Here is a 24,953-nt window from a genome sequence, read left to right on the forward strand (position 1 = left end):
CCAATTGTGCAAGTTCTCCCACTTAAAAATATGAGAAAGGCCTGTAATTTTCATCATAGGTACACTTCAACTATGACAGACAAGACATTTATTTGCAAATACATTCATTAAAAATCATACAATGTGATTTTCTGGATTTTTTCTCTCTCATTTTGTCTGTCATAGTTGAAGTGTACCTATGATGAAAATTACAGGCCTCATCTTTTTAAGTGGGAGAACTTGCACAATTGGTGGCTGACTAAATACTTTTTTGCCCCACTGTATTACCACATTTTCAAAATAATGTCATATTATTGTACATGTAGAAAAAGTCTTAAAACAGACACCACAGTTTATATTAATCTCTTTATTTTTTTATTACCTTTATTTAACTAGGCAAGTCAGTTAAGAACAAATTCTTATTTTCAATGACGGCCTAGGAACAGTGGGTTAACTGCCTTATTAAGGGAATGATTAGAGGAATGTGCTGTCGTGCTGATTTTACAGTTAGTAAACTATCATGGTAAACATTTCATTAGACATGACACACTACCAGGCAGGGACCCATGATAGTTCCCATCTTGGAGGCCTGGCAGGGTCTGGAATGGTACTGAGGCTCCTCACAAGCTGCAGGCCTGCAGCTTCTTGTCAGCCTGCTTCAGAGACACCCAAGTGTTGAGCATGGAGGCTCGCAGTTTGGACCACACCAGGTGGTCACTGAGCCCGAAGATCTGAGCAGCAAACTGGGCCGCAGCTTCTGGAGAGAGGACGGTGGAGCAGCCAAGACCTGCGGGAGAGGAGCTCACATGGTTAAGGTAAACACACAGATACAATAAACAGGGAGAATTACCACACATTACTGAATACACACAGCAAGAAAGACCGCATGCAGGGATGTACTCACCGCTTGGCATGCGAAGGGATGACCAGATGTCCTGTGCCCCCCAGTTGGGAGTGATAGGAGGGCAGTTGATGACTGGGTAGACGGTGTTTCCTGACATCACTGGACCAAGGCCGTTGCTTCTGCCCGCCACAGCCACAAACACAGTTGGTACTCCGTCACCTGGGAAAATACTGCACATTAGCTCATCCATCCTAATATAATGTTTTATATTAGATAGCCACTATACTACACAGTTACTCCACATACCAAGCCATTATTTAAAACACTTTCAGAAAAAAAATGTATATATCAGAATCTTCCACTCTCAATAAACATAAGCAAGCAATGGCTTTTAAAATGCATGAACAATCTACATAGAGGGGTAGCTATATTTGTAGGGGTGCCCAGTAAGCTTAGGGCTAAAAGGCTAAGCTCAGCCCACCTTCATATTCAGCTTTGATGCGGAGAGTTTCATCTGGTCCTTTGTGTGCTGAGGTGACTCTGAGGTCACAGGGGATTCCGTAGGAGCCACAGGCCTTCCTGATCTTCTCACAGTGGGCCGTGTCAGAGATGGAGCCCATCAGAACCACCACTCTGCCACTGGCCTGGGGCTCCAGCAGCCGCTAGACAAAAACACACTGCCTGTTAGCCTCTACTGAATGCCTGGACTAACCTATTCCACTATGGGATGTACTTGTACCGGGTCTGCATGTCATTGCATGACAGATTAAAACAAACTTGGTTAATTTGACAGAAGTTGTGAAGGTCACAAATGGTTCACCTGAGAACCTGATAATGTCTAAGAGATGACACTGGATTGGAACACAATCAACAGACACAACCAGTTAATGGTAAATGTTTTTTTACCCCTTTTTTCTCCCCAATTTCATGGTATCCAATTGGTAGTAGTTACAGTCTTGTCTCATTGCTGCAACTCCCGTACCGACTCGGGAGAGGCGAAGGTCGAGAGGCATGCGTCCTCCGAAAGACAACCCAACCTACTGCTTCTGCTTCTTAACACAACGCACATCCAACCCGGAAGCCAGACAGACGCACCAATGTGTCAGAGGAAACACCGTACACCTGGTGAGCGTGCACTGCACCCGGCCCCGCCACAGGAGTCGCTAGTGAGCGATGAGACAAGGATATCCCTGCCTGCCAAACCCTCCCTAACCCGGACGACACTGGGCCAATTGTGCGTCGCCCCATGGACCTCCCGGTCAGAGACTGGGCTCAAACCCAGAATCTCTGGTGGCACAGCGACACAGTGCCTTAGACCACTGCGCCACCCGGGAGGCCACCAGTTAATGTTAAACTACCTGATTCTCTATCAGTATGTTATGTTGATTCAACACAAACACTAGTGCTTGTCCTCCTGATAACAGATACAGCTGGTCAGCTTAGGCTCTTTTAGGCTAGAGGGCAAAAGGGCACAGGAGTAGTGGGATACACAAGGTTAGCTTACCTTCACACTTTCAGAGACCCACTCAAAGTTCCTCTTCACCATCTGCATAGCTTCAGGAGTCACCTCCTTCAGGTCCCGGTACACCTGCAGAGAAGAGGAGAGCACACAGGTTTACACTACAGCTAATGTGGTGTAACTCAATCTGAGGTGGTTAAATAATGGCAACATTAGATTTTTTCCATAAAGGGATGGGAGAATTGAACAGAGCAATGCGGGAGATCACCTCACCTGTTTGTCTTTCTGCTGACTCCGATCTCCCGCTGGCCACAGCCTCCAGGAGTCATTGTCAATCACGTCAGCAAGCACTATCTCTTTAGTGCTCACATTCACACCAAACTCAATCTGTCAACAACAAAACAAAATACAAAAACACATTCAAAAGCAATGTTTTACGGGAAGACATTAAATTCAATATGCCCCAACGTGACTTCCACATCGAGCTTGTAGCACTGTGCTACCCCCCATGACCAGCAGACGGCGGCACTGAGCTGCATACCTTCATGTCCACAAGGGTGCAGTTCTGGGTGGCCCAGGCCCTCTCCAGGACCTCAAAGATGGCCACAGTGCTGCGGTTCATGATGTCCACCTCACAGCGGCCAATGGTGAGCCCAGCCAGAGATAACTTAGTCTCCAGCAGCTGCTCCTCTGACCATTGAGGGTCATTGTTGGCATCGTCCTGGGACAAACAAAAATGGTGACCATGACAAGACATTGATGTAAATTGTAAAATACAGCAATATTTGTATGAAGGAGGATGAGTTGATGCACCCAACTTTCAATGTTGTCCCCTGAGCAGACAATGAATGTGTGCAAATCAAACCGGAAGATTGGATTACGGGAGAGGATATGTTTCTACTGGGCATGATTGGACAGAGAAATACACACACACACCTTGAAGAACATTTCCATTTTCAGAGGGTGGAACCTGTAGCCCTCCTTGACCCCTGGGTTCCTCTTGAGAAAGGACCCGGTGGCCACCCTCCGACAGACCCACTCGATTGGAATCATCTCACAGCGGGCCGCCACGAACGCCTTCTCCGACTGCTGCCTCACAAAAGCTGTCTTAATGCCTGAGGGATAGGGACATCACAAGGTCTTACTCAGCCATTGATGATTAAATCAAATGCACTACTACTAAGGCCACGAAGCCAATTAACAGCCAGTCAGATATGCCATTGTCTTAGATGAAGGGGAGGAAAGAGGGCTAGAGTGGGACACATTCTGAGTCGCAAGGAATTAATTTCCACAGTTAGGCTTACAACATTTATTTAAAAATAAACGCAACATGGAGTTATTTCTGATCAAGTAGTGTTTAATAACAGACTGATTCCAATGTCAAACACAGGAATGTAACATGACCTGGAAACTCAGGACAGCTGGCCACTGTGCTCAGTTACAGACAGAACAATCCCTGATAATAGCTGTTTGATTGCATTCTAGCCTGCAGACGAATCCATTCATGAATGTTGGCACACTTAAATGTCCCAGGACAATGTATATTTCTCACAGATCCAAGAAGCTTTCGAATTGATTACAAAACAATCTGATGTTCGACACTTGAAAGGATGAGAGGAGGTATGGCGGAGGGCACATCTAAACAAAGTATCACATGCACCCACACATGCATACATTGCCAAACTAATCATTACATTTACATGTCATTAGCATTTACCAACTTGCATAATTGATAACAGTGTAGCCTGACGACTCACCCGCCTCCTGCAGCAACTTGAAAACACAGCTCGTGGTTCTGTTTGCTATCGCGGCCTTGCCCTCCATCTGGTCCTTCCTCGCTGCATTCCCTGCTGTGATTTGGTCCTTCGACTGGACCAAAACATGGCCTGGCTCATCCGCGAGTTCGAAAATCTGCTTGGTCTTTCCCTCGTTTAGTTTCTGTCCCAGTTTCAGCTCTTCAAAACCAGAAAACAAAGAAACAGTGAGTAACCCCAGACATTGGTTAATCGATTTTTACGATAAACGCGTGTTGACAGTAGACATCTGATTGCATCCTCATTTCAACTATCCATCTTCAAATTACTTGATGGGCCGTTTTGCAAATGAACAAACATAAGTAATGGGCCTACAAGTTGTACTTTGGTGGAAAACATACCTGATGGAGACGCCATGTTGGAAGACGATCTGCAACCCTGAAAAGTAAAGCAAGCAAAAATAGATGGGGAAATGTACACCCAAAATATCGTATTTATAATTTTCGCAACTTCACCCGCACCCGTAGAAAAGTCAGCACAGAAAGAGGACTCTGCACTGAGCGAGTTCGTTGAGCATGGCCTGGTTCACTGGGTGGGCGGGGTTTGTTGATTTAGACTCGGTCAAAGTAATGAAGGCCTCTCCACGTGGGGGAGATACAATGGCTTATTTGTCTGAAAAACCAAGTGTCGTTTTTTTTTATTAGTATCTCTTGAATACTTTCAAATAAATATCATTGCACCTTTATCACACGCAAAAAAAACAGGTCGAATGATTGAAATCTTGGACTAGCTGACATTATCAGCCAGTCATAAAATCTATATACTTTTTTTTTCGTTTGTAAATTGTAGGCCAAGTACTTTCGCAATCTGCCACGGATGATTCCGTCTTGTCAGGGGCTGTCTGCTCGAAGTAACGTTACATTTTAGCGAGTCAAATCAATAGGCTTCATAGCAAGCATCCTCATTTTGTAGCCCTGTACTAGGTTGAGCCCGTCTGTGTGTAGACGCTAACCAGCAAGAGGAAGCATACTTTCCCGCGAGCTCTATTTTTAACACGTGGTCAGTGTGTAAAACGTGGAATTGCACTGCTGTGAGTGTGAAGTGTACAAGCTGAGACGCGCAGGGACAGAAGAATGAGCGAGTTCGAAGAATCTGGCATCGGAGAAGAGTGCGGAGTGTTTGGCTGTGTTGCAGCAGGGGAATGGCCAACACAACTAGAAGTTGCCAAAGTGTTAACTTTGGGTCTTGTAGCGCTACAGCACAGGTGAGTAGATGTTTTCTAGCTAGCACGTTTACATAGCGCCGTCAACTATTTTGTATACCCATCCGCTAAGCACAAATTCCGACTATCTTTCCCATAATTGATTATACACTTGCTTTATCAAACCCTCAACCCCATTGTGCAACTTTCACTGAGAAAATACATTGAAGGGAGCGGTCCATTTCTCACAACACATGATGTGACGTCACTTTCTTGATCACTTCTTGCTAAAATTGACATTTTAAGTGTTACTTTGTTTCCCGTGAAAGTATGGACATCTCGTCATTGGATTCCAGACTAGCGCTGATACATTTCTCCAATGGAGACTCAACTCAATATCTTTCGTAAAGGTATTGTGTACCACGACTTTCAGACTCTTATTGTATACAACAGTCAACTGGTTACTATGATGCTAAAACATACTTTTTCACATTCTGACGCCTACCTGTTTTTCTCGGAATGAGTCAGAGGCTGCCATGGAACAGACTGAGTTGATCTCTATAATAGGAATGTATTGATCCTCCTCTTTGTACTGGAAGTCAATACTCTCAGCACAGCTGCCCCCAGTGTCATGCCTTTTCACAGGTCTATGTGTATCTATAAAAAAATAAAACAATGAATCAATAGGGTCAGTACATCAGAGATTGAGTTGAGGGGTTAAATACCTTTACTCACTTTTTACTGTGTGTAGAAGTCTGTGACACATGCGTTGTGTTCATATAGGCAGCCCAATTCTGATCTTTTTTCCACTAATTGGTCTTTTGACCAATTTGGATCTGAAAAATATCTGATGTGGTTGATCAAAAGACCAATTTAGTGGAGAAAACAAATATCAGAATTGGGGCTGCCATGATGTACAAAAGAGCTATCTGGCGCAGATTCTTGACCTTGGTCCTCTCAAATTGATCGTGCTAATGTGCTCAAAATATTTCAAAATGTGTACAAAAGAATGTGATCTCATCAGATTTTGATGACAGATTGTAATCTTGATTGTTACTGAAAACACTGTTCTACTTTTTGAACAGATGGGATACACATAAGCCATATTGCAGTTTTGTAAAGGCCAATGTTGTAGCCTTTTCTCAGCAGTTTCCTGACTCCTTACCAACCACCCTCTGGTGATTTGATTAGGAGACTAGACACTAGACTGACTCACCCAGTCACACTGTGCATCATTAGTCTGTTACTGAGCCTTTGGTCACGTGTGGATTTTAAAATTAGATAAGACATTCTCGTGATGTGACAAACATAATTGTTGATGGAGGAGGTACAATTTAACCTTGATCCAATGCTTTCCTCTTCAGCCCTCTTTTTGCTGTCACGTCCTCTCTTTTATCCATCTCAGCATTGCCTGTAAGAAACCAATAGGCATATGACAAATCAGTGTTAATGCACAATATAAGAACCTCTTTTCCTCCACCAGGTTCTGCTGTCTCCGACTACCAGCTTTGGGGCTGATGTGGGTTAGTTTTTAATCTGAGAAATTAGCTTGTTATTGGCTATAAAATAGAGATGTGGGACATGTCTGAAGAAGTAATGGCTTGTTTGTTGTCTTTTATATGGTCACCACTAAATTATATTGAGTGACCTTCGGTTTATCTACAATTGCTATCTGAGTCACTTATTTTTTTTACCTGTGTATGCTCGTTTGTCCTCATTCCTGGGGATAACCACATAACTTTGAGCTGTGTAAGAGTTAACTGGACGAGTCCTTTCTTCATGTCCCATTTTTGCAGTTGCTCTATCTGACGACATGAAAATGGCATCTTTGCCATCCTCGTACCCCATCATGGCCGCCCCAGCCAAAATGGCGCCAGCCTCTGTTTGTTCCTCATATCGCATGGCAGGTCCACTATCCGACCTGGTCAAAATGGCATCCACCTCATCATAGAACCTCATAAGGTGGCGCGGGTCCGTGCCGTCAGCCCTTCCCCTCTGTAGGGAGCGATACAGATACTTGAGGTTCTTGTATTTGGTGTGACACTGCTTCCAGTCACGCTCCACCCCTTGCTGCAGTAGTCGGCAGGAGATCTGCACAAAGATGTCCCTCTTCCTGGTGGAGCTCTGCAGCTGCCTGCACACGCCCTCTTCAGACCACACCTGGATCAGTGCACGCACCTCCTGGTCACTCCAGTTCCGTCCTGTGTCGGACACCGTTACCACGTGGAATTGCTCGGCGCTAGACTGGTCCAGTGGTGAAATGTGGGCCTCTATTAGGGTGGGAGACAGAATAGTGAGTGGGCAACGGGCATAGCTGTTAAATTTCAGAAGGCATTTCTGCTGTAGGTTATTTGATTACACATACCTAATTCCCTTTGATTTGGGTCTGTGTCCAGCTCATAATCGTCACTATTGTCATCTGAAAGAGACATTATTCCCAGGACTGTAAAAAGTAGAACTAAGACTAGGCAATGTACTCATTCAGTATCATCATTCATTAAAATCTCACCATCTATCTCAATGACCAGGTCTCCTGCAGGTGCTGTTGACTGTGTCTGGCCTCCAAGAGTTTCCAGCCTCCCAGCTCCCTGGTCAACATCAGGTCCTCTCCTCTGCATATCATGGTTCCCATCCTTCCCATCAAATCCCCTGTCCAGCAATATGGCCTCCAATTCGTCAAAGAATTTCATGTACCTTCCTGGGCCACTGCTGCTGCTGCCTGCAGCGGCCTGGGCGCTCTTGGCCATCTTGTACTCATACTTGAGGTTCTTATATTTTGTGCGGCATTGTTTCCAGTTGCGCACCACTCCGAAACCTCTTTGCATGCGGCGGGCCATCTCCTGGAAGATGGACTTGTTGCGTAGCGTCCCTTTCAGACGCTGCCGGACGTGGCGGTCAGACCAGACGCACAGCAGAGCCCGCACCTCCTCATCTGTCCAGTGGCGGCCCCCCTCCGGGCCCACGCATTGGGTGTAGGGGAGAGCCCCATGAAGAATCTGACCCGGGCCTCCTAAACGAACACACACATACGCTTACATTTTTAAAGGAATGTGAATCAAGGGATACTTTTTTGATATGGTCTGTTACAGATACTCAGGTTTATTTAGATTCAGTGTAATCCTTTTTCTAGGCTACTGGTATGTGACTCCAGTTGTGTCCGAGTCAACATCTTGGTCACAAAGCAGCCTCTGAGGCTTCTTATTTTGATGAGGGATCATTTAAACACTGCTAGTTAGACTACTGCTGCATATACTAAACAACTTAAGATTTGGTACTACATTTATTAGGCATAGTCTATGGTCCACTGTTTTTCTGACATTATCTTAACAATCCTTCACTCACAGCTAGTGTGTTGGGATGTCGCAGATCCTTTTATTTCATTGCTTCCTATAACCTACGCCAATTGCTATATACTCTAATTGTTTCAAAGTTTCCATATACAAATATTTTGTAAGCACTTGTATATTTCTCTCCCAATATAACACTGTTCCTGTAACTCCGAGTTACCTTCCTGCATTGTGACTAAGGAAGAGTGGGCCTCTTTCTCACTGGTCAGGTCCTCCTCCTCTTCCACCAAGTCACTTGGGGTCATTTGGGTGTCCATCATGGCTGCTGACCCCTGATTGTAGTTGTTGAATGTGCCTGGTGATTCAGCCTTCCTGGCTTGCAGTCCCAGCCTCCTGCACTGGGCTTGACACTCCCTCCAGTCCCGCAGCACGCTGAGCCCTCTCAGCTGCTCTGAGATGCATTCAAATGTGGCTCTGCTGCTGACGCCTGAATGCTGAGCTGCTCCCAGCTCCCCCCACACTGACACAAGAGCCAGCACCTCCGCTTCCCCCCACTGTCCTGCTGCTCCTGTCTCCTCTACCTCTACCGTCTCTTCTTCACCTCTTCTTTGTCTCCCTGCTCCTCTCTCCATGTTTGAGCTGACCTGGAAACGCTTCTTTCTCTCCCAGCCCCCCTTCCTCTGCTGCCCGGTTCCCTAGGCAACCAGGCGTTTAAGCCTGAGAGGAACGCCCACGCAGCCTCACTACTGGCTTAAGCTTTGTGATGTGGGGGAGGGATGGACTGTAATCCGAGAAGCAGCTTGGCAAATCGTCTGCAGCGCAAGGCCACTCCATATAAGGAAACTCCACTGCAGATACACACCCCCCTACACCATTTCTCCTTCACCAAAACGGTTTAGTCTGCCCCAAGGCATTATGCATGCATAAAAGCTGGCCTCAAACATGTTGCATCAAGCAAAGTCGAGTAGGTTTGGCTGTAAGAGATTTAAGGACCGCTGTGTCATTGTTGCAAGTGTTTCCACCTCACTAAAACTGTCATTCAAGCAATCTATTTGTTTTTGTTTTACCTAGGGGTCAGGAAAGTGCTGGGATTGTCACAAGCAATGGAGTGAACCCACCAACGTACAACACCCTCAAGGTACAAATGTGTGACAAACAGAACCATTCAGTATGGAAACATGAAAGAGAAATGGCTGCAATTCTACTCATTCTAGATTACAAAGATACTCAACTTGTCCTCTAATTTACACAACATCCCATCAGTGGCCTCAAACTAGGCATAATACTATCACCCCCCCCCAAAAAAAACAACAAAACACATTATTAAACCCTTCCATCTGTGGGAGTTTCAGTCCTATTAGTTAACAAACTCGGGGCGGCAGGGTAGCCTAGTGGTTAGAGCGTTGGACTAGTAACCGGAAGGTTGCAAGTTCAAATCCCCGAGCTGACAAGGTACAAATCTGCCGTTCTGCCCCTGAACAGGCAGTTAACCCACTGTTCCTAGGCCGTCATTGAAAATAAGAATTTGTTCTTAACTGACTTGCCTAGTAAAATAAAAACTAAAATCTCAGAAGTACAAGGAGAGAACACACTGTATAGAAATGAGACACTTGTAGCATAAAAACAGGCATGTGATATCATCACTTAAAGCTTTACTAATCACAGTTTGGCTACATATATTTTTATTTTTAATGCACAGGGTTTTAGGAGAGCAAAGTTCAGTGGGTGTGTACCCAAGATGTCCCTGTCTGCCTATGTGTTGTGATTAGCTACGTCTCTTCCCAACTCAGGGAATGGGCTTAGTGAACAACGCCTTCCCACCTGAGAACCTTCTGAAGCTGCGCTACGGTAACCTGGGCATCGGGCACACACGCTACTCCACCACGGGCATCTCTGAGCTGCAGAACTGCCAGCCCTTTGTGGTGGACACACTGCACGGCAAGATCGCTGTGGCACACAACGGGGAGCTGGTCAATGCAGCCGCACTGCGTAAGAAGGTGGGTTGTGCTGTCATATCCACCGACCTTGTGTGTTTTTTTTGTTTTAAAGGTACATTACTGTGTGTGTTATGTGAATGGCAGGTGATGCGTCACGGCGTGGGCCTGTCCACCAGCTCAGACAGTGAGCTCATCACCCAGCTGCTGGCTCTGACTCCACCCATGGAGGAGCTGGATGTCCCTGACTGGGTGGCCAGGTTGGTTCTAGAACCTTCTATTCTAATAATACCCCATCTCCTCTTTTACCTCCCTGTGACACTTTTCTTCATCTTGATTGTTAATTCTCGCCATTGCAGGATAAAGAACCTGATGCATGAGACCCCGACATCCTACTCGCTGCTGGTGATGTACACAGATGTGATCTATGCTATCCGTGACCCGTATGGAAACAGACCCCTCAGTATTGGGCGCCTCGTCCCCATTTCTAAACTCCACACTGCAGGTATTTTTGGTCCTTCCTTAGCGCTGCATGGTATTTTTGGATCTCTTGATTTGTGCATTATCTATGAGCGGGGTTACTAATCTATAATAAAATATATTGGCACCCTTGCACTTTGCAATGGAGCAGAGTGTTCTCTTTTCAAAACTGGTTGAATGGCAGGTAAGATGAATGAGAATCACTTGCCTTCAACCAAATTCATTTGAATTTTGAATAATTTATTTCAGGCCATTGTTCACTTTCAGTCAAAATCTAAATTTAAATACAGAATTTTTCTTTCTTGGTCCTGTGCAGGAGTAAATCAAGCAAATTCACGTGTGAACACCATTTTTATTTTAAAATGTCTACTCATTTTAGAATAAATGGTGAATTGTGCAAGGGTGCCACTGCCAATATATTTGACCACAACTGTATAAAGAGGTGGAAGCGGATGGATGATTGACAGGCCATACTCTGTCCACTGTCAGGTGCTGGCGAGGGGGAAACAGAGGGCTGGGTGGTGTCATCAGAGTCCTGCAGCTTCCAGTCCATCGGTGCCAAGTGAGTGCCCATCACCATGGTTACCGTTCTCTTATTGCCATGGCAATGTGTGGCTCACAAGCCTCTTTCTGCTCGGGCTGGTCCTCAGGTACTACAGAGAGGTGATGCCTGGAGAGATAGTCCAGATCTCCAAACACGGTGTGAAGTCCCTAAGCATCGTCCCTCGCCCCGAGGGAGACCTCCCTGCATTCTGCATCTTTGAATATGTCTACTTTGCCAGACCAGATTCCATATTTGAAGGTAGGCATATTTAGAAGTTGGCCTAGCTAATAACACTAAAACTGATTTAGTACTTAGTCGGTGAGAGTAGTGAATAGTTTGACTGGGAGATTACGGCACACAATGTGTTTTTTTTGTTGTGTTTTTTTAAACATTTATTTAACTAGGCAAGTCAGTTTAAAAAAACAATCATCTTATTTACAATGATGTCCTACCGGGGAACAATGCCTTGTTCAGGGGCAGAATGACAGATTTTCACTGTGTCAGCTCGGGGATGTGATCCAGCAACCTTTCGGTTACTGGCCCAATGCTCTAACCACTAGGCTACCTGCCTTTGACCTGATGCCAGAGCACCTATAGTTTCCTCCTGGTGTTTCAGGTCAGATGGTGTACACGGTGAGGCAGCGCTGTGGACGTCAGCTGGCCGTTGAGGCCCCTACAGAGGCAGACGTGGTCAGCACTGTGCCCGAGTCTGCTACACCGGCTGCACTGGGATATGCTCAACAGGTGAGGCAGCATAAACACACTGATCAGGTCTTCTGTCTGTGTTTTCCATTACCATTTTTTTTTCTATGTATTCGCCTATAGGACGTTTTGATAAAGTTGCATGTCTTGACTATTCTTTCATATTTTTTTATGCTGGGTATGTATGCATGTGCTCCTCTTGGGCTTCAGTCTGTACTATGCTGTTCCATCTCTGCAGTCGGGACTGCCGTACGTGGAGGTTCTGTGTAAGAATCGGTATGTTGGGAGAACGTTTATTCAACCAAACACACGCCTCAGGCAGTTGGGGGTGGCCAAGAAGTTTGGGGCACTGACAGACAACTTTACAGGCAAGCGAGTGGTGCTCGTTGATGACTCCATTGTCAGGGGCAACACCATCTCCCCCATAATAAAGCTCTTAAAGGAAGCAGGAGCCACAGAGGTGAGTGGCCCAGAGTTGGATTGTTATCAGCCCTCTTTCTATCAATTATACTGCAGGTAATCGCTCCTTGTTATAATGGTCGAGTACTATACTAAGTTTGGTCTCGCGTTGTCTCTAATGACCATTCATTTTGGTTGCTTACCTCACTCCTATAGGTTCACATCCGTGTTGCCTCACCACCCATCAGGTTCCCATGCTACATGGGCATCAACATCCCCACAAAAGAGGAGCTCATCGCTAACAGGCCAGAGTTTGAGGACATTGCGGGCTACATTGGTGAGATTTGGAACACTACAAAGTTCATGTTTTTGAGAGTAGCCCCCTCTAGATTCACATTTTGATCTGTGACTTGAGAAATAGTTGGCTAACACCAGTTGTGTGTGTGGCAAACTGATATGTTCTGTAGGTGCATCCAGTGTGAGGTATCTGTCGGTTGAGGGCCTGTTATCAGCGGTGCAGGGAGGAATCCCCTCCCTCCAGGGGAAGGATGAGAGGATCAACACCAATGCCAGCAGGAGAGTGGGTCACTGCACCGCCTGCCTCACAGGAAAATACCCTGTGGAACTGGAGTGGTGACCGTTGACCACAACCCTCTCAACAAGTCAGACACAGCTGAAGGTGCCATAGATGACCACAACCAAACTGTTCTCGATCACAGTACTGCTGTTTATTGTACTTAACCCTGAATCTTTTGGGGGCATTAATGCTGCCATTCTGGCAACACAACCGTATGCATGTCAATGTATTACATTTGAACCCAGCCTTTTCATTCCACGTAAGATTACATTCCATTGTTACTGAAAAGCAACATTTTGTGAGGTGAAAGTAGCTGTGTTCCAACCCCTTATTTCTATCCTCTCATAGGAGAGATGTTACAAGTTGCCTTATCAGCTGAAAGATGCACAAGACTAAACAATGTTTAGTGGAAACAACTTGCCTTCATTTCATATAGCCAAAAATCTTTAAATAGGAAAATACATATGCAGACCTGTTTAAAGTAGTTGAATCCTCCTGTAAAGTACATTTCAGATTACTTTATGTTGATCATAATTACATTTTCCCTGTTGTGATATGTAAGAAAATTAAAGTGATAAAATAAATTGCATACAGCCAAAACTTTTTCAAACTTATTTTATTACAAAGTCATTAGTATGTATTTTATGCATCTATCCATTCAAAAAACAGCTATTGTTATCCCACGGGGGCATAAAAAAAAGACCTTGTGGGAACACTGTTCATTGTAACAAATGAGTTAGTAATTGGAACATCAGAACTGTTTTAAAAGCTGATATAAAACAGCAACATATTTAAGTCAGGCATATCAACTAGAGGTGCAGGCCTTTCTGTGGGCCGACATCATTTATACAGAAGTTGTCTCCTAGAGAAACTGGGGAAAGAAGGGAGGCTGGTTAACATGAGAAACAAAATGAATCTTCTATGAATCTAAGATTAAGGACAACACAGAACAGACTGAATAAGGTCATGGTTACCTTGGCGAACAGCCACATTGGCACTCTGCCTTGACAGGTGACTTTCCTGGGGGGAGAAATAGTCTCATCAGAACTGAATACATTCATTGTGGTGGTCAAAGTTCAGAATTTTATTTTCCAAGAAACAAAGCAAACGAACCTGGATGAATCCCAACAAATCTGTTGTATTTCGCTCTCTAAAACAGGAGACAGGACAGCAATGTTACAAAATATAAGGAAACAAAATACTGGTATTCTGTATGTACATTGTTTGTGTGGAAGACCCTTACACAAGCAGGAGAGGGCTGATCAACATGCAGGCCAGACCAGGAGCCTGCAGCTTTCCTGACTGCTGCGTCTGCGTAGTGATGGGGGCTGTGGCGGATCTGAGACAGGCTGGCCCTATGCGGGCTCCAGGTGTGGGAGTCACAGGAGATGTCCCTCTGGATGGAGGACAAGTGGCTGTCTAAGCGATTCTGGCACCTGATCATTTCTCTCCTCTGGCGGAGAGATCCTGGTGAGTACACACAGGAGTTGTCTCTGAAGCGTTTGGACTCTGGGGAATGTTTCTGGACCAGCTCCCTGCGACGCTTCCTCATGACAGAGTGGTGAGGAGACAGGGCCAGGGCAGCCAGAGCAGAGGAGGAGGGGCCTCTGGTGGTCTCTGCTCTCCTCTCACACATGCGACAGGAGGGGACCGATTTGCCCTGACACACAAGCTTGTGGTAGAGCTTCTGGAAGTCCTCATCGATCTGCTTAGTGGAGTTCCTTAGACTGATGGATGGGGAGAATGAATCCAGGGAATAGTGTCGCTGGAGCTTTGGCTGAGCTGCCCCAGCAGTAGACTCCTGATGGGTGACTCGAGATGAGTGGACTTTCAGTTGGGAGGTACTGCAGGCGTCTAGGTGGTGGAGCTTCCTGGGTGACAGAGGACTCTGAAAAGAGGGGGAAAACGCAGGGGAAGATCTGGGTTCCACCGTCACCATGTTTCTCTGATATCCAGCAACGCCTGATTTGAGGCTTCTATGGTCAGTGTTAGGAGATGCACGCTGGCCTTCCCAGCTCAGCAGTCTGGCTCTGTAGGGACTCTGTGCTGCTGAGGAGCGGTAGACAGACCTCTCTGTGTCTGAAGACATTTCCATACTGACCACAGGGCGTACTGCTGTGAAAATCCTCTGACTGGGGACGGCACACCTCAGAGATGGGCTGCTCAACCCTCCTGCTGTGGAAGGGCCTTCAGATCTGTCAGGACTGAAGACAAGGGTAGTATACCTAACCCTGGTGGGTGGGGCAGAGGACATAGACTCCGTGAAGGTTTGGTTTAGGGGGGCCTCATCTAGCTCAGGGTTCTCCTGTAGGGAGGAGTCTGCAGAGGAGGCTGTAGAGGGAGGGGAGGAGGGAGCAGAGGAGGCTGCAGAGGGAGGGGAGGAGGGAGCAGAGGAGGCTGCAGAGGGAGGGGAGGAGGGAGCAGAGGAGGCTGCAGAGGGAGGGGAGGAGGGAGCAGAGGAGGCTGCAGAGGGAGGGGAGGAGGCTGCAGAGGGAGGGGAAGAAGGAGGAGCAGAGGGAGGACTGGAGCCTCCAGAGGAAGGACAAGAGGAGAAGTCCATCAGTGGAAAAGGGCGAGACGGTTGTCCGTTTCCTGAATTTGTCCGCTTCCTGGGTGACTGCCTCTCTGCTGGCCACTTCTGGAGGATGACCTTCGTCTGTGGAGGAGGATGGGTGCCGTTTGTCCTTTTGAGGTTAAACTTTGGACTCTTGGGGTTACTCACATTCAGTGTGGTGTTCTGAGATGTTGGGAGGATGGATTGGCTAATGTTGAGGTCAGGTTTTCTGTGAGCTGGTCTCAGGGTGCTGTTGAAGGTGCGGTTGAGGTTTCTGTTAGACGACCACCTGAGTCTGTGGTACCTCCTTAGCACCCCTACAGCCGCGTCGGACACATGTTGGCGCCTCCAGGCCTCTCCTATCTGACTGAGCATGCTGGGATACAGCTCCTGTAGAGTGCTCCGTTGACCGCTCAGAGAGCGCTCCAGCTCCCCATCCTGCTCCTCTGGTGCCCCCCACAGGTTACTTCTAGTCTCATTCACCTTGGAATTGTCCACCCCTGTTGGAGGCGATATAAATCCAATTTATTCATCAGAAATGTCAACAACAAAAAAAGTGCTGCAGTTGTATTTCATGTTAACTTTAAAATGTTCAACTCATAAGTCACTGGGGTTTATGTTGAAATAATTAACGTACAGTGGCTGTTCTTGGCAGCCTGATGCATAACAGAATCGTTATTGGGGGCAGTGACAGTACTCGTGACAGTGACAGTACTCGTGTCTACAGAACCCTCATCGACGCAATCACTGCTGGCATCATACTGGTGGTATGAGATGTCCATCTGTTGGAAACCATGAGAAGTACAGTAAGATTTATTTTTCCATGGGGTTTTGTTATGTGTATTTAAATCTTACTCTTGACAAACGCTACTATTATAACATTGCATTTTAGCTACACTGCTTATATATTTATATACTGGATTCTTGACATATCTGGATTACTGTTACGGTGCCACTTGGGTTAATTGACTCATTCGGACATTAAGATTTTATATGTATTGATTATTCGCATACTTGTTGACCTTTTACTACATTGTTAGGAGCTAGTAACATAAGCATTTTGTGGCACTCGCTATAACATCTGCAAAACTGTGTACGCGACCAACAACTTTGATTTTATGCTATAGTATTGTGAACTGTTAACATCTGGTTGGACTCTAGTCTCAACACACAGATCTGTTCTGCCCACAATCAGTTTTCTGTGTGTGTAGATCATTACTCCATAGATTATTTTAAATATATTTTTTATATATTACCTTTATTTAACAAGGCAAGTCAGTTAAGAACAAATTCTTATTTTCAATGACGGCCTAGGAACAGTGGGTTAACTGCCTGGCTACCTAGGCTACCCTGCCGCCCCAGATTGGGAGAACTCCAATTAGATTAAGTAAAAGCAATTTACCTTGAAGTCTCCAGTGGTGTCATGTGGCCTGTGTATTTCAGAAATATCTGAAATAACAAAACATAACTTGAATATAGATTTAGATCGATTGAACAAGTGCACATCTCACAGATAAACAACATGTTGTAGTTCCCTACCTCCTAGTGACAGCTCTGCCAGGCCAGCATCACTCTAAAGAGAAGGTGGATAAGCGGTGTGGATCCAGAAAGATTCCTCAGAAAAATGTAAAGTCAACATAAACAGAAAATGTACAAAGTGGATGTAAAATAATTAGCCACAGATCATTTACAAACCTTTGACAATTCCAGCTTTGACAGCGCCAACTCTGACTTAAACATGCAACGGCTCACATCTTCTCCATCCAATGACAGGATACATGGGGGGGGAAACAAGAAAACATCAAGGCATGGAGACAATTCTTTTGAGTCCAGATGGTTTACCCATCAACATAAAGCTGGCTACTTGTTGTTGACAAGACTAAACAATTATTCTTCAAGCACTGAAGGTCCACAGTGACACCATAAACTGACTTTTGTTTACCTTGGGGAGTTATGTCCTCCAGGTTCACCTCAGTCCCATCATCATGCAGCTTTGAATACTGTTGAGTCAGAAAGAGTAAATACAGACACATTTGGATGTTTCCCTATAGGGGGGAGGTCAGAGACCTGGCCGTGTGGTGCCAGGATAACAACCTCTCCCTCAATGTGATCGAGACGAAGGACTACAGTCGTGAAGAGGGCACGACAAAGCCTATTCCCCCTCAGGAGACTGAAAAGATTTGGCATGGGTCCTCAGATCCTTAAAAGGCTCTACAGCTGCACCCGAGGGCATCACTGCCTGGTATGGCAATGGCTTGGCCTCCGACCGCAAGGCACTACAGAGGGTAGTGTGTATGGCCCAGTACATCAATGGGGTCAAGCTTCCTGCCATCCAGGATCTCTACACCAGGCGTGCCAGAGGAAGGCCCTACAAATTGTCAAAGACTCCAGCCACCCCACCCATAGACTGTTCTCTCTGGTACCGCCAAGTCTATGTCCAAAAGGCTTCTTAACAGCTTCTACCCACAAGCCATAAGACTCCTGAACAGCTAATCAAATGGCTACCCAGACTATTTGCATTGTCGCCCCCCCCCCTCTTCTACACTACACTGTTCATTATCTATGCATAGTCACTAACTCTACCTACATGTACATATTACCTCGACTAACCTGTGCCTCGTGATGTTATTTTACTGCTGCTCTTTAATTAATTTGTTGTTATGTTTTACTCTTAACTCTTATTTTTCTTAAAACTGCATTGTTGGTTATTAAGGGCTTGTAAGTAAACATTTCACTAAGGTCTAAACCAGTTGTATTCGGAGCATGTGACAAATACAATTTGATTTGGTACATGCTTAGTAGTCCTGAGTGCCATTGATGAGGGGGTGTGCATTGTTGGAGCATTTCGTCCCGTGGCCATAAGGGGGATTGGCGAAAAAAAGACTAGCTCCTACCAAAGTGAGTCGCTACATACGGTTTGAAAACTGCATCTGCTCTGCTACTACTAGTTAGTTGGCTAACACCAAAAGAGGGTATTTTCTAACTATGATCATCATACAAAATCGCCAGAAGAATACGGTCTACAAAATAAGCAAACTTCTAGTTACAGTCACGGCTCACGGCAGAGTTACAAGTTAGCCAACGTTAGCTAAACTAACGTTAACTAGCTCCCAGTCCATTTCCACCTACCTTCTGAACGATTCTCTCCAGATTATCAGTGTAAATCTTGACATTGTTCTGAAATTGATTTTTTACGAAGTCGTCCATGTTGTCAGTCTTTATCAATCAAAACACTAAAACGGAAAAAAAATGTATTCCCCCCATTTGTTTGCTTCTCTCCGGGTCAAGGGCTCTGACTAGCGGAATACAGGTTCGACCGGAAGTCGTTTTTTTTGTAGCAGGTTAGGATAATTAATGTGGTAGGTTTGGAGACAGGTTTAGGTTTTATGGTTAGCTAAATTGATCTCCTAACCTGATGCAAAAAGTCCCTTCCGGTCGTAGCTGTACTCCATCTCGTCACGAAAATATTTTTAAATTTCCCGCAACAAAATACTGAACTATGATTGGATGTTTCACAATGTGACACGGTTTTTTTCTACATGGTGTGATGTCATCTTCATGCGACAAAATATCCATCAGCCAATAACAAAATCAGTAGTTCTGGAAAGTAACTATGTAACAGGAATTTGATAGTGAATAGCCATACTTTAGATTTTCCGTATTCACCCGGAGATGGCAACGAAAACACTACAAGACATGGTGCTCGCAGCTTCCTCTTTGCATAGTGACAAAATAGCTGTCACATTTGACAAGGGAATGACAGAAGGAGGTCCTATGTTGCTTTATTACCACGAACTTGTTGCTCTTGGAAATGAATTAACACTTTTTCTACAGATACAGTGTGTGCAAAATACAAGAGCAATTGCATTATATTGTCAGCCAGATATCAACCTTCCTGTGTGGATTCTGGGGTAAGTTTATTATTGGAAATCAAAGCAATTGTCTATTTATACAATAGATGATCTGGAACAGCACCATCCAATTAGCCCAAATAAGATCCATCTCTATGGCAAGATATTATTCACTGCTCTCTTTTTAATGGTGTGCAGATAGCTAATGACTCTCAATGGGGGTTGATCCATTTGATCAGCTGTTGCATACCATAGATTAGTATTACCCAAGTCTACTGTAAGTTCTTGGCTTGGACTACTGTAAACACAGCTCTCAAGGGGATCCTCTGTCTGTCAGCATCCTCCAGTTACCTTCTGCGTATGTACCACTAGACCTAGATGCCCCAGCACTCTTGTCTGCCCGTGTCATGAAGCAGTGTGGGCTGAAGTACTGTGTTCTACAGAGTGACCTGTTGCAGGTAAGAGTAGACTTCCCAGACCATTATGAGAGTGGTTTATATTACAACTGTGGCTTAAAATTATGATTACTTGCTGACAGGTTTCACCTTCTGACTATTTGACTCTCTCCTTCCCTAGCAATTCCAGATGGCATTTTCCAACCTCATGTCTATAGAGGTGTGTGCAGTGTGGTCTGCTCACAACCTAACCCTCGTACTAGTACAGCACAGACCAACTGCAGCCCGTAAAGAGGAGCCGAATGCTGACCTTTTTACTTTAGTTCCAGAGAGTGCCAGCCAGGGGGCACTGGCATATATATTACACACATCTGGAACCACAGGGCTTCCCAAGACCGTGAGGGTACCACATAAGTGTATAGTGTCCAATATACTGCACCTCCGGTATGTCCCTTTGGTTGGATTGGTGTAATGCATGTATTCCTGTATATCAATGTCCAGATTACTGGTTGCATTGAAGGTTAAGAATTTCATTAAATGTTGCTTGTTAAACAGCATTCTGTCTTTATCTCTTCAGATCTCTGTTTCAGATGACACCAGATGATGTGGTGTTCCTGGCCTCTCCCCTGACTTTTGACCCTTCAGTGGTGGAGATATTTTTGGCGTTGTCATCAGGGGCTCGTCTCCTCATCGTCCCCACTGCGATTAAGAGAATGCCCAACAGACTGGCTCATGTGCTGTTTAAGAAACACAAAACGACCGTCTTACAGGTAACTATGACAGTGGGATGAGAGTAACTTATCAAGCCTTTTGTTGCTTTTTGTTGTTGCATGTGCTCATTTTGTGTCTCCCTCAGGTGACGCCCACTCTGCTTGGGCGTTTTGGAAGGCGTGTCCTACAGGAAGAGGTCCTCTCTGCTGGCTCTTCTCTGCGTGTGTTAGCCCTAGGGGGCGAGGCCTGTCCCTCCCTAGCCCTGCTCCGTAGCTGGAGGCAGCAGGGGAACTGCACTCACATCTACAACATCTACGGCATCACTGAGGTTTCCTGCTGGGCCTGCTGCTACCACTTACCAGAGAGCCTCCTGCAGTCTACTGACGCGTGAGTGACCACTGAACCCTAAAACCCTGATTGTGGCATCCAACTGCTGCCTAAACCAGCAACTCATTTTATGAACCTTTTATCCAATTCTCTGCACCCTGGACATATAATTGATTTGACTCTGTTGTTTACCGGGATGGATATCTCACAGGGCTGAATCCTCTGTGCCGCTGGGTTCTCCCCTGATGGAGACCACCGTGGAGCTAAGAGATGAGGATGGCTGCGTCATCACTCAGGGGGAAGGACAGGTGTTTATAGGTGGGATGGACAGGGTGTGCCTTCTAGATGACGAGGTGACTGTTGCTCCTGGTACAATGCGGTCTACAGGAGACTGGGTGCAGATTAGAGACACACATCTCTACTTCCTCGGGAGGCGGGACCGACTGGTCAAACGCCATGGACAGCGGCTGCATCTGGACACCTTACAGCAAGTCAGTACCATTTCAGACAGCATGTCATGTCAGGCACATATCACCAATTTTCCTGTGCTATCCCCACCTCCAGTCATTGATCTTTCAATCCTCCATATCCCCCTTCAGGTTGTAATGAGTCTACCCCAGGTGGAGGCATGTGCTGTGGGTCTGTATGAGGGGTCTCGGCTGGTGGCCTTTGTCGTAGCCTGCTCTACGTCTGGAGAACAAAAGGCAACCCATTCCTCCTCCCCTGTAGAGCACCAGGTAGAGCATCCTGAAGAGACTGCCCCCTCAACTAGAGGCCTACAGAAGGCCATCCTCCACAGGTTGTCTCAGGTCCTACCCAGTCACAGTGTTCCAGACACCCTAGTCCTGGTCCCGGCCCTACCACTATCCTCACATGGTGAGTGACACTGTCCTCTGTAGCTGAGCATCGCTAGACTCTACTGTAAATGCTGCATTCTAAAACATTTTCTCTCAGGGTTTTACCATTAGTTTTTGATGATGGTAGTATCTGGAGTCTGGTGTAAATTAAATGGTCTTTCTTCAGGGAAAGTGTCTATGGATGAACTTATGAAGATCTACCAGAGACAGAGAGCAGGTTCAGAGTCCCATAGTGCACTGGGGGACATGGAGTCACTGAGAGAGAGACTCCAGTCTCTGTGGAGGGTACAGACAAGCTATTATGTTGTTTTATTATGGTCACATACAAGTCAGTGTCCCCTTTACATCAAGAGTTTACATATTTGTACCTGTATATTTGTGTGTGTCAGGAGACTTTAGGTCTAACGGAGGATGAAGCCATCCAGGAGGACTCCAACTTCCTGTTAAGTGGAGGCGACTCTCTGCAGGCCCTGCGTCTCTGTGATGACATCACCACTGCTGTTGGAGTGACCTCATCAGGGCTTCTGGAGGTTATCCTGGACGGATCCTTCTCAGAAATACTGTGCCATGTTGCCATAGCAATACTGCCTTTCCCATCTGAGCACAGCCGGACATCCCATCCTGTGTCCATGAAACGCCCAGCAGACCCTGTCTCCTCAGCACAGCCCAAGAGACAGCATACAGACCCCTACTCTACAACAGCTGCAGAATGGCCTCTGGGAGTTGTAGTTTCTTCTTTGAAGAAGGCTCTAAGATGTACAGTGGTAAGGAGAGCAGGTGAGGTTGTAGAGATGGGTCAGTCAGACTCTTTGAGGACCAATGAAAACTCCTACTCAGACTCAGAGGGACCAATCAAAAGAACAAGAAATACACAGGAAAAAGGAGCCAATGAGAGTACAGAATCCAACCACTCCCAGACATTTGGATCCAATAAGTGGACAGAAAGCAACCATTCCCAGGCTGTGGAAACCAATGATCCCAGTGCTAGCAGTGTTACCCCTCCCTCCAGAGAGGCTGGTGGTCTGGGGCTGGTGGTGAGCTGGGAGTCAGACACAGGGAGGTGTGTAGACGCCTCTCCAGTCCTGCTGGTCCAGAGAGGAGCGGACGGGTCCTCAGGAGGCACCAGGGCCACAGTGTTCATTGGTTCCCATTCCCACAGGATGCAGGCCCTGGACCTGACCACCGGGGGTCTGCTGTGGGAAAGGGTTTTAGGGGACAGGATCGAGTCCTCTTCTGCTGTGTCCCGATGCGGAAGACTCGTCGTGGTTGGTCAGTATCCACATAAAGCATCTGGTTTTTTTTTGGTTATGATAAATTGTTTAGTCTATTCTACTCTACAGTGTATATTTGGGGGTGGCAGGTAGCCTAGTGGTTAGAGCGTTGGACTAGTAACCAAAAGGTTGCTGGATCAAATCCCCGAGCTGGCAAGGGTCAAATCTGTAATTCTGCCCCTGAACAAGGCAGTTAACCCACTGTTCCTAGGCCGTTGTCGTAAATAAGAATTTGTTCTTAACTGACTTGCCTAGTTAAATAAAGGTTAAAAATAAATAAATAATGAGGGTCTATGTTGTGTGTTTGTTCTCAGGGTGCTATGATGGTGGTGTGTATTTCCTGTGTGTGGAGTCTGGGGAGACACAGTGGGTGTTTGAGACTGGAGACGCAGTGAAGAGCTGTCCTACTGTGGACCCTCTCACAGGCCTGGTGATGGTGGGGTCGCATGATGGCCACGTCTATGCCCTCGACCCACAGGTGTGTATACCTTTCCAGTGTAAATCTTGCATCACATGCTCAATAGTTATGTGTTTTTGTGTGTATTCTAGGTTCGGCAGTGTGTTTGGAAGCGCCACTGTGGGTGTGGGGCGGTGTTCTCCTCGCCCTGTCTCCACCCCTCTCTCAGGCAGCTGTATGTAGCCACCCTCGGAGGACACCTCCTCTGTCTCAATCCTGTGAGTGTCCATGTTTCCTTACCTGCACAAATCACACTAATACTAGTAATACCCGCGCTTGTTTACTGACATGGCTCAGAAGCACTAGCACTGTTTGAGTGAAGACAACCGACTGACTCAATGTTCTTCTGTTAGGACACTGGTGCTGTCCTGTGGACATATTCTAGGAAGACTCCATTCTTCTCCTCACCAAGTTGCTCCTCGGGTCACATCATCATCGGCTCTGTGGATGGAAACATCTGCTGCTTCAGCCACTCAGGGGAAATGGTGAGAGGAAGAACTGGCACTAAGATAATGGCGGTTTAGTGTCTTGATCATCTTCATTTTCCTCACTGAAGTGTTTCATTTGTGTTTATGCTTTGTGTTTTCGCAGGTTTGGCAGTATGTGACCAATGGACCAGTTTTCTCATCCCCCTGCATCACACCAGACAAGCAGAGGGTTGTGTGTGGGTCACATGACGGGTGTGTGTACTGTCTGAACTGTACTGACGGCTCATTGGTGTGGCGCTATCAGACCCCCAGCAGGGTGTACTCCAGCCCCTGTGTGTTTGAGGGGTCAGCCTGGGATAAGGAGGGTACATTGGTAGGCCTGGCCTCCACAGACGGGACCCTGTGCATTCTGGATGGAGAGGATGGGACCTTGAGAGCATCTCTCTCTCTGCTCGGGGAGCTGTTCTCCTCTCCTGTGGTGTGGGAGCGCTCCCTGGTGGTGGGATGTCGCAATGACTTTGTGTATTGTGTGGCGCCGACAGGGGAGCTCAAATAGATTCCTGAGATATGATATCGTATTTTTGTACCCTCTTATAATATTAAAGAACAACATAGGAAACAAATGTGTTGACACTCATTTGAATGAGGAATATGATTCTAAGCTTTGAGTTCAGACATCAGTATTTAATTTACATAATTCATAACATTTGCATCACTTTAAGATGTTCTCATGAATACCTTTTAAGTCAGACAAAAAAAGTGCAAATATTATCAAACAATATGTTGTTACATACAACACTGTGTACACTACACTATTGCACACAATCAAAGTTAAACAAAAATGCCAAAGTGACTGAGCCTTGGGGTCCTCTTTTTGACCAACGTTCTGGTAAAACCGCCTCGAACAACACACATACAGGCCTTTACATTGAGTAGTGATGG

General features: G+C 46.0%; 4 protein-coding genes across 6 annotated transcripts; 2 read left to right on the plus strand and 2 right to left on the minus strand.

Moving 5' to 3' along the window:
- Positions 1–331: 331 nt before the first annotated feature.
- LOC135556294 (multifunctional protein ADE2-like) lies at positions 332–9,192 on the minus strand. 3 transcript variants are annotated; one of them, XM_064989373.1, is made up of 15 exons: positions 8,745–9,192; positions 7,747–8,247; positions 7,603–7,656; positions 6,932–7,507; positions 6,577–6,648; positions 5,743–5,894; positions 4,438–4,474; positions 4,040–4,237; positions 3,219–3,397; positions 2,824–3,003; positions 2,556–2,669; positions 2,328–2,411; positions 1,305–1,485; positions 884–1,042; positions 332–766 (listed from the first exon to the last, which is right to left on the minus strand). In XM_064989373.1, exons 1-15 carry the CDS (start codon positions 9,154–9,156, stop codon positions 600–602), a joined length of 3,066 nt encoding a protein of 1,021 aa, XP_064845445.1. In that variant the 5' UTR covers positions 9,157–9,192; the 3' UTR covers positions 332–599. The 3 variants fall into 3 exon arrangements, with proteins under 3 accessions (XP_064845445.1, XP_064845446.1, XP_064845447.1); XM_064989374.1 differs by lacking the exons at positions 5,743–5,894; positions 6,577–6,648; positions 6,932–7,507; ... (1 more) ...; positions 7,747–8,247; positions 8,745–9,192 and adding an exon at positions 4,895–5,016 and having other exon boundaries at positions 4,438–4,708; XM_064989375.1 differs by lacking the exons at positions 5,743–5,894; positions 6,577–6,648; positions 6,932–7,507; ... (1 more) ...; positions 7,747–8,247; positions 8,745–9,192 and adding an exon at positions 4,558–4,639.
- Positions 5,032–13,749, plus strand: LOC135556296 (amidophosphoribosyltransferase-like). Its single transcript, XM_064989376.1, has 11 exons — positions 5,032–5,300; positions 9,596–9,662; positions 10,315–10,521; positions 10,606–10,718; positions 10,818–10,963; positions 11,428–11,500; positions 11,589–11,740; positions 12,099–12,226; positions 12,423–12,644; positions 12,800–12,920; positions 13,051–13,749. Exons 1-11 carry the CDS (start codon positions 5,170–5,172, stop codon positions 13,218–13,220), a joined length of 1,530 nt encoding a protein of 509 aa, XP_064845448.1. The 5' UTR covers positions 5,032–5,169; the 3' UTR covers positions 13,221–13,749.
- Positions 13,750–13,760: 11 nt separating this feature from the next.
- Positions 13,761–19,169, minus strand: si:dkeyp-117h8.4 (uncharacterized protein LOC572032 homolog). Its single transcript, XM_064989378.1, has 10 exons — positions 18,844–19,169; positions 17,657–17,714; positions 17,410–17,468; positions 17,254–17,287; positions 17,117–17,163; positions 16,352–16,496; positions 14,404–16,214; positions 14,274–14,310; positions 14,135–14,180; positions 13,761–14,031 (listed from the first exon to the last, which is right to left on the minus strand). The coding sequence occupies exons 1-10, from the start codon at positions 18,919–18,921 to the stop codon at positions 14,001–14,003; spliced, it is 2,346 nt and encodes a 781-aa protein (XP_064845450.1). The 5' UTR covers positions 18,922–19,169; the 3' UTR covers positions 13,761–14,000.
- A 112-nt stretch (positions 19,170–19,281) lies between these two features.
- aasdh (aminoadipate-semialdehyde dehydrogenase) lies at positions 19,282–24,627 on the plus strand. Its single transcript, XM_064989379.1, has 13 exons — positions 19,282–19,625; positions 19,903–20,023; positions 20,142–20,404; positions 20,538–20,730; positions 20,817–21,058; positions 21,210–21,489; positions 21,598–21,874; positions 22,022–22,140; positions 22,245–23,124; positions 23,441–23,604; positions 23,676–23,801; positions 23,937–24,068; positions 24,175–24,627. Exons 1-13 carry the CDS (start codon positions 19,387–19,389, stop codon positions 24,565–24,567), a joined length of 3,429 nt encoding a protein of 1,142 aa, XP_064845451.1. The 5' UTR covers positions 19,282–19,386; the 3' UTR covers positions 24,568–24,627.
- The last annotated feature ends 326 nt before the right edge of the window (positions 24,628–24,953 follow it).

This window comes from Oncorhynchus masou, chromosome 15, assembly GCF_036934945.1.
Source record: "Oncorhynchus masou masou isolate Uvic2021 chromosome 15, UVic_Omas_1.1, whole genome shotgun sequence".
In the NCBI taxonomy this organism is placed as follows: domain Eukaryota; kingdom Metazoa; phylum Chordata; class Actinopteri; order Salmoniformes; family Salmonidae; genus Oncorhynchus; species Oncorhynchus masou.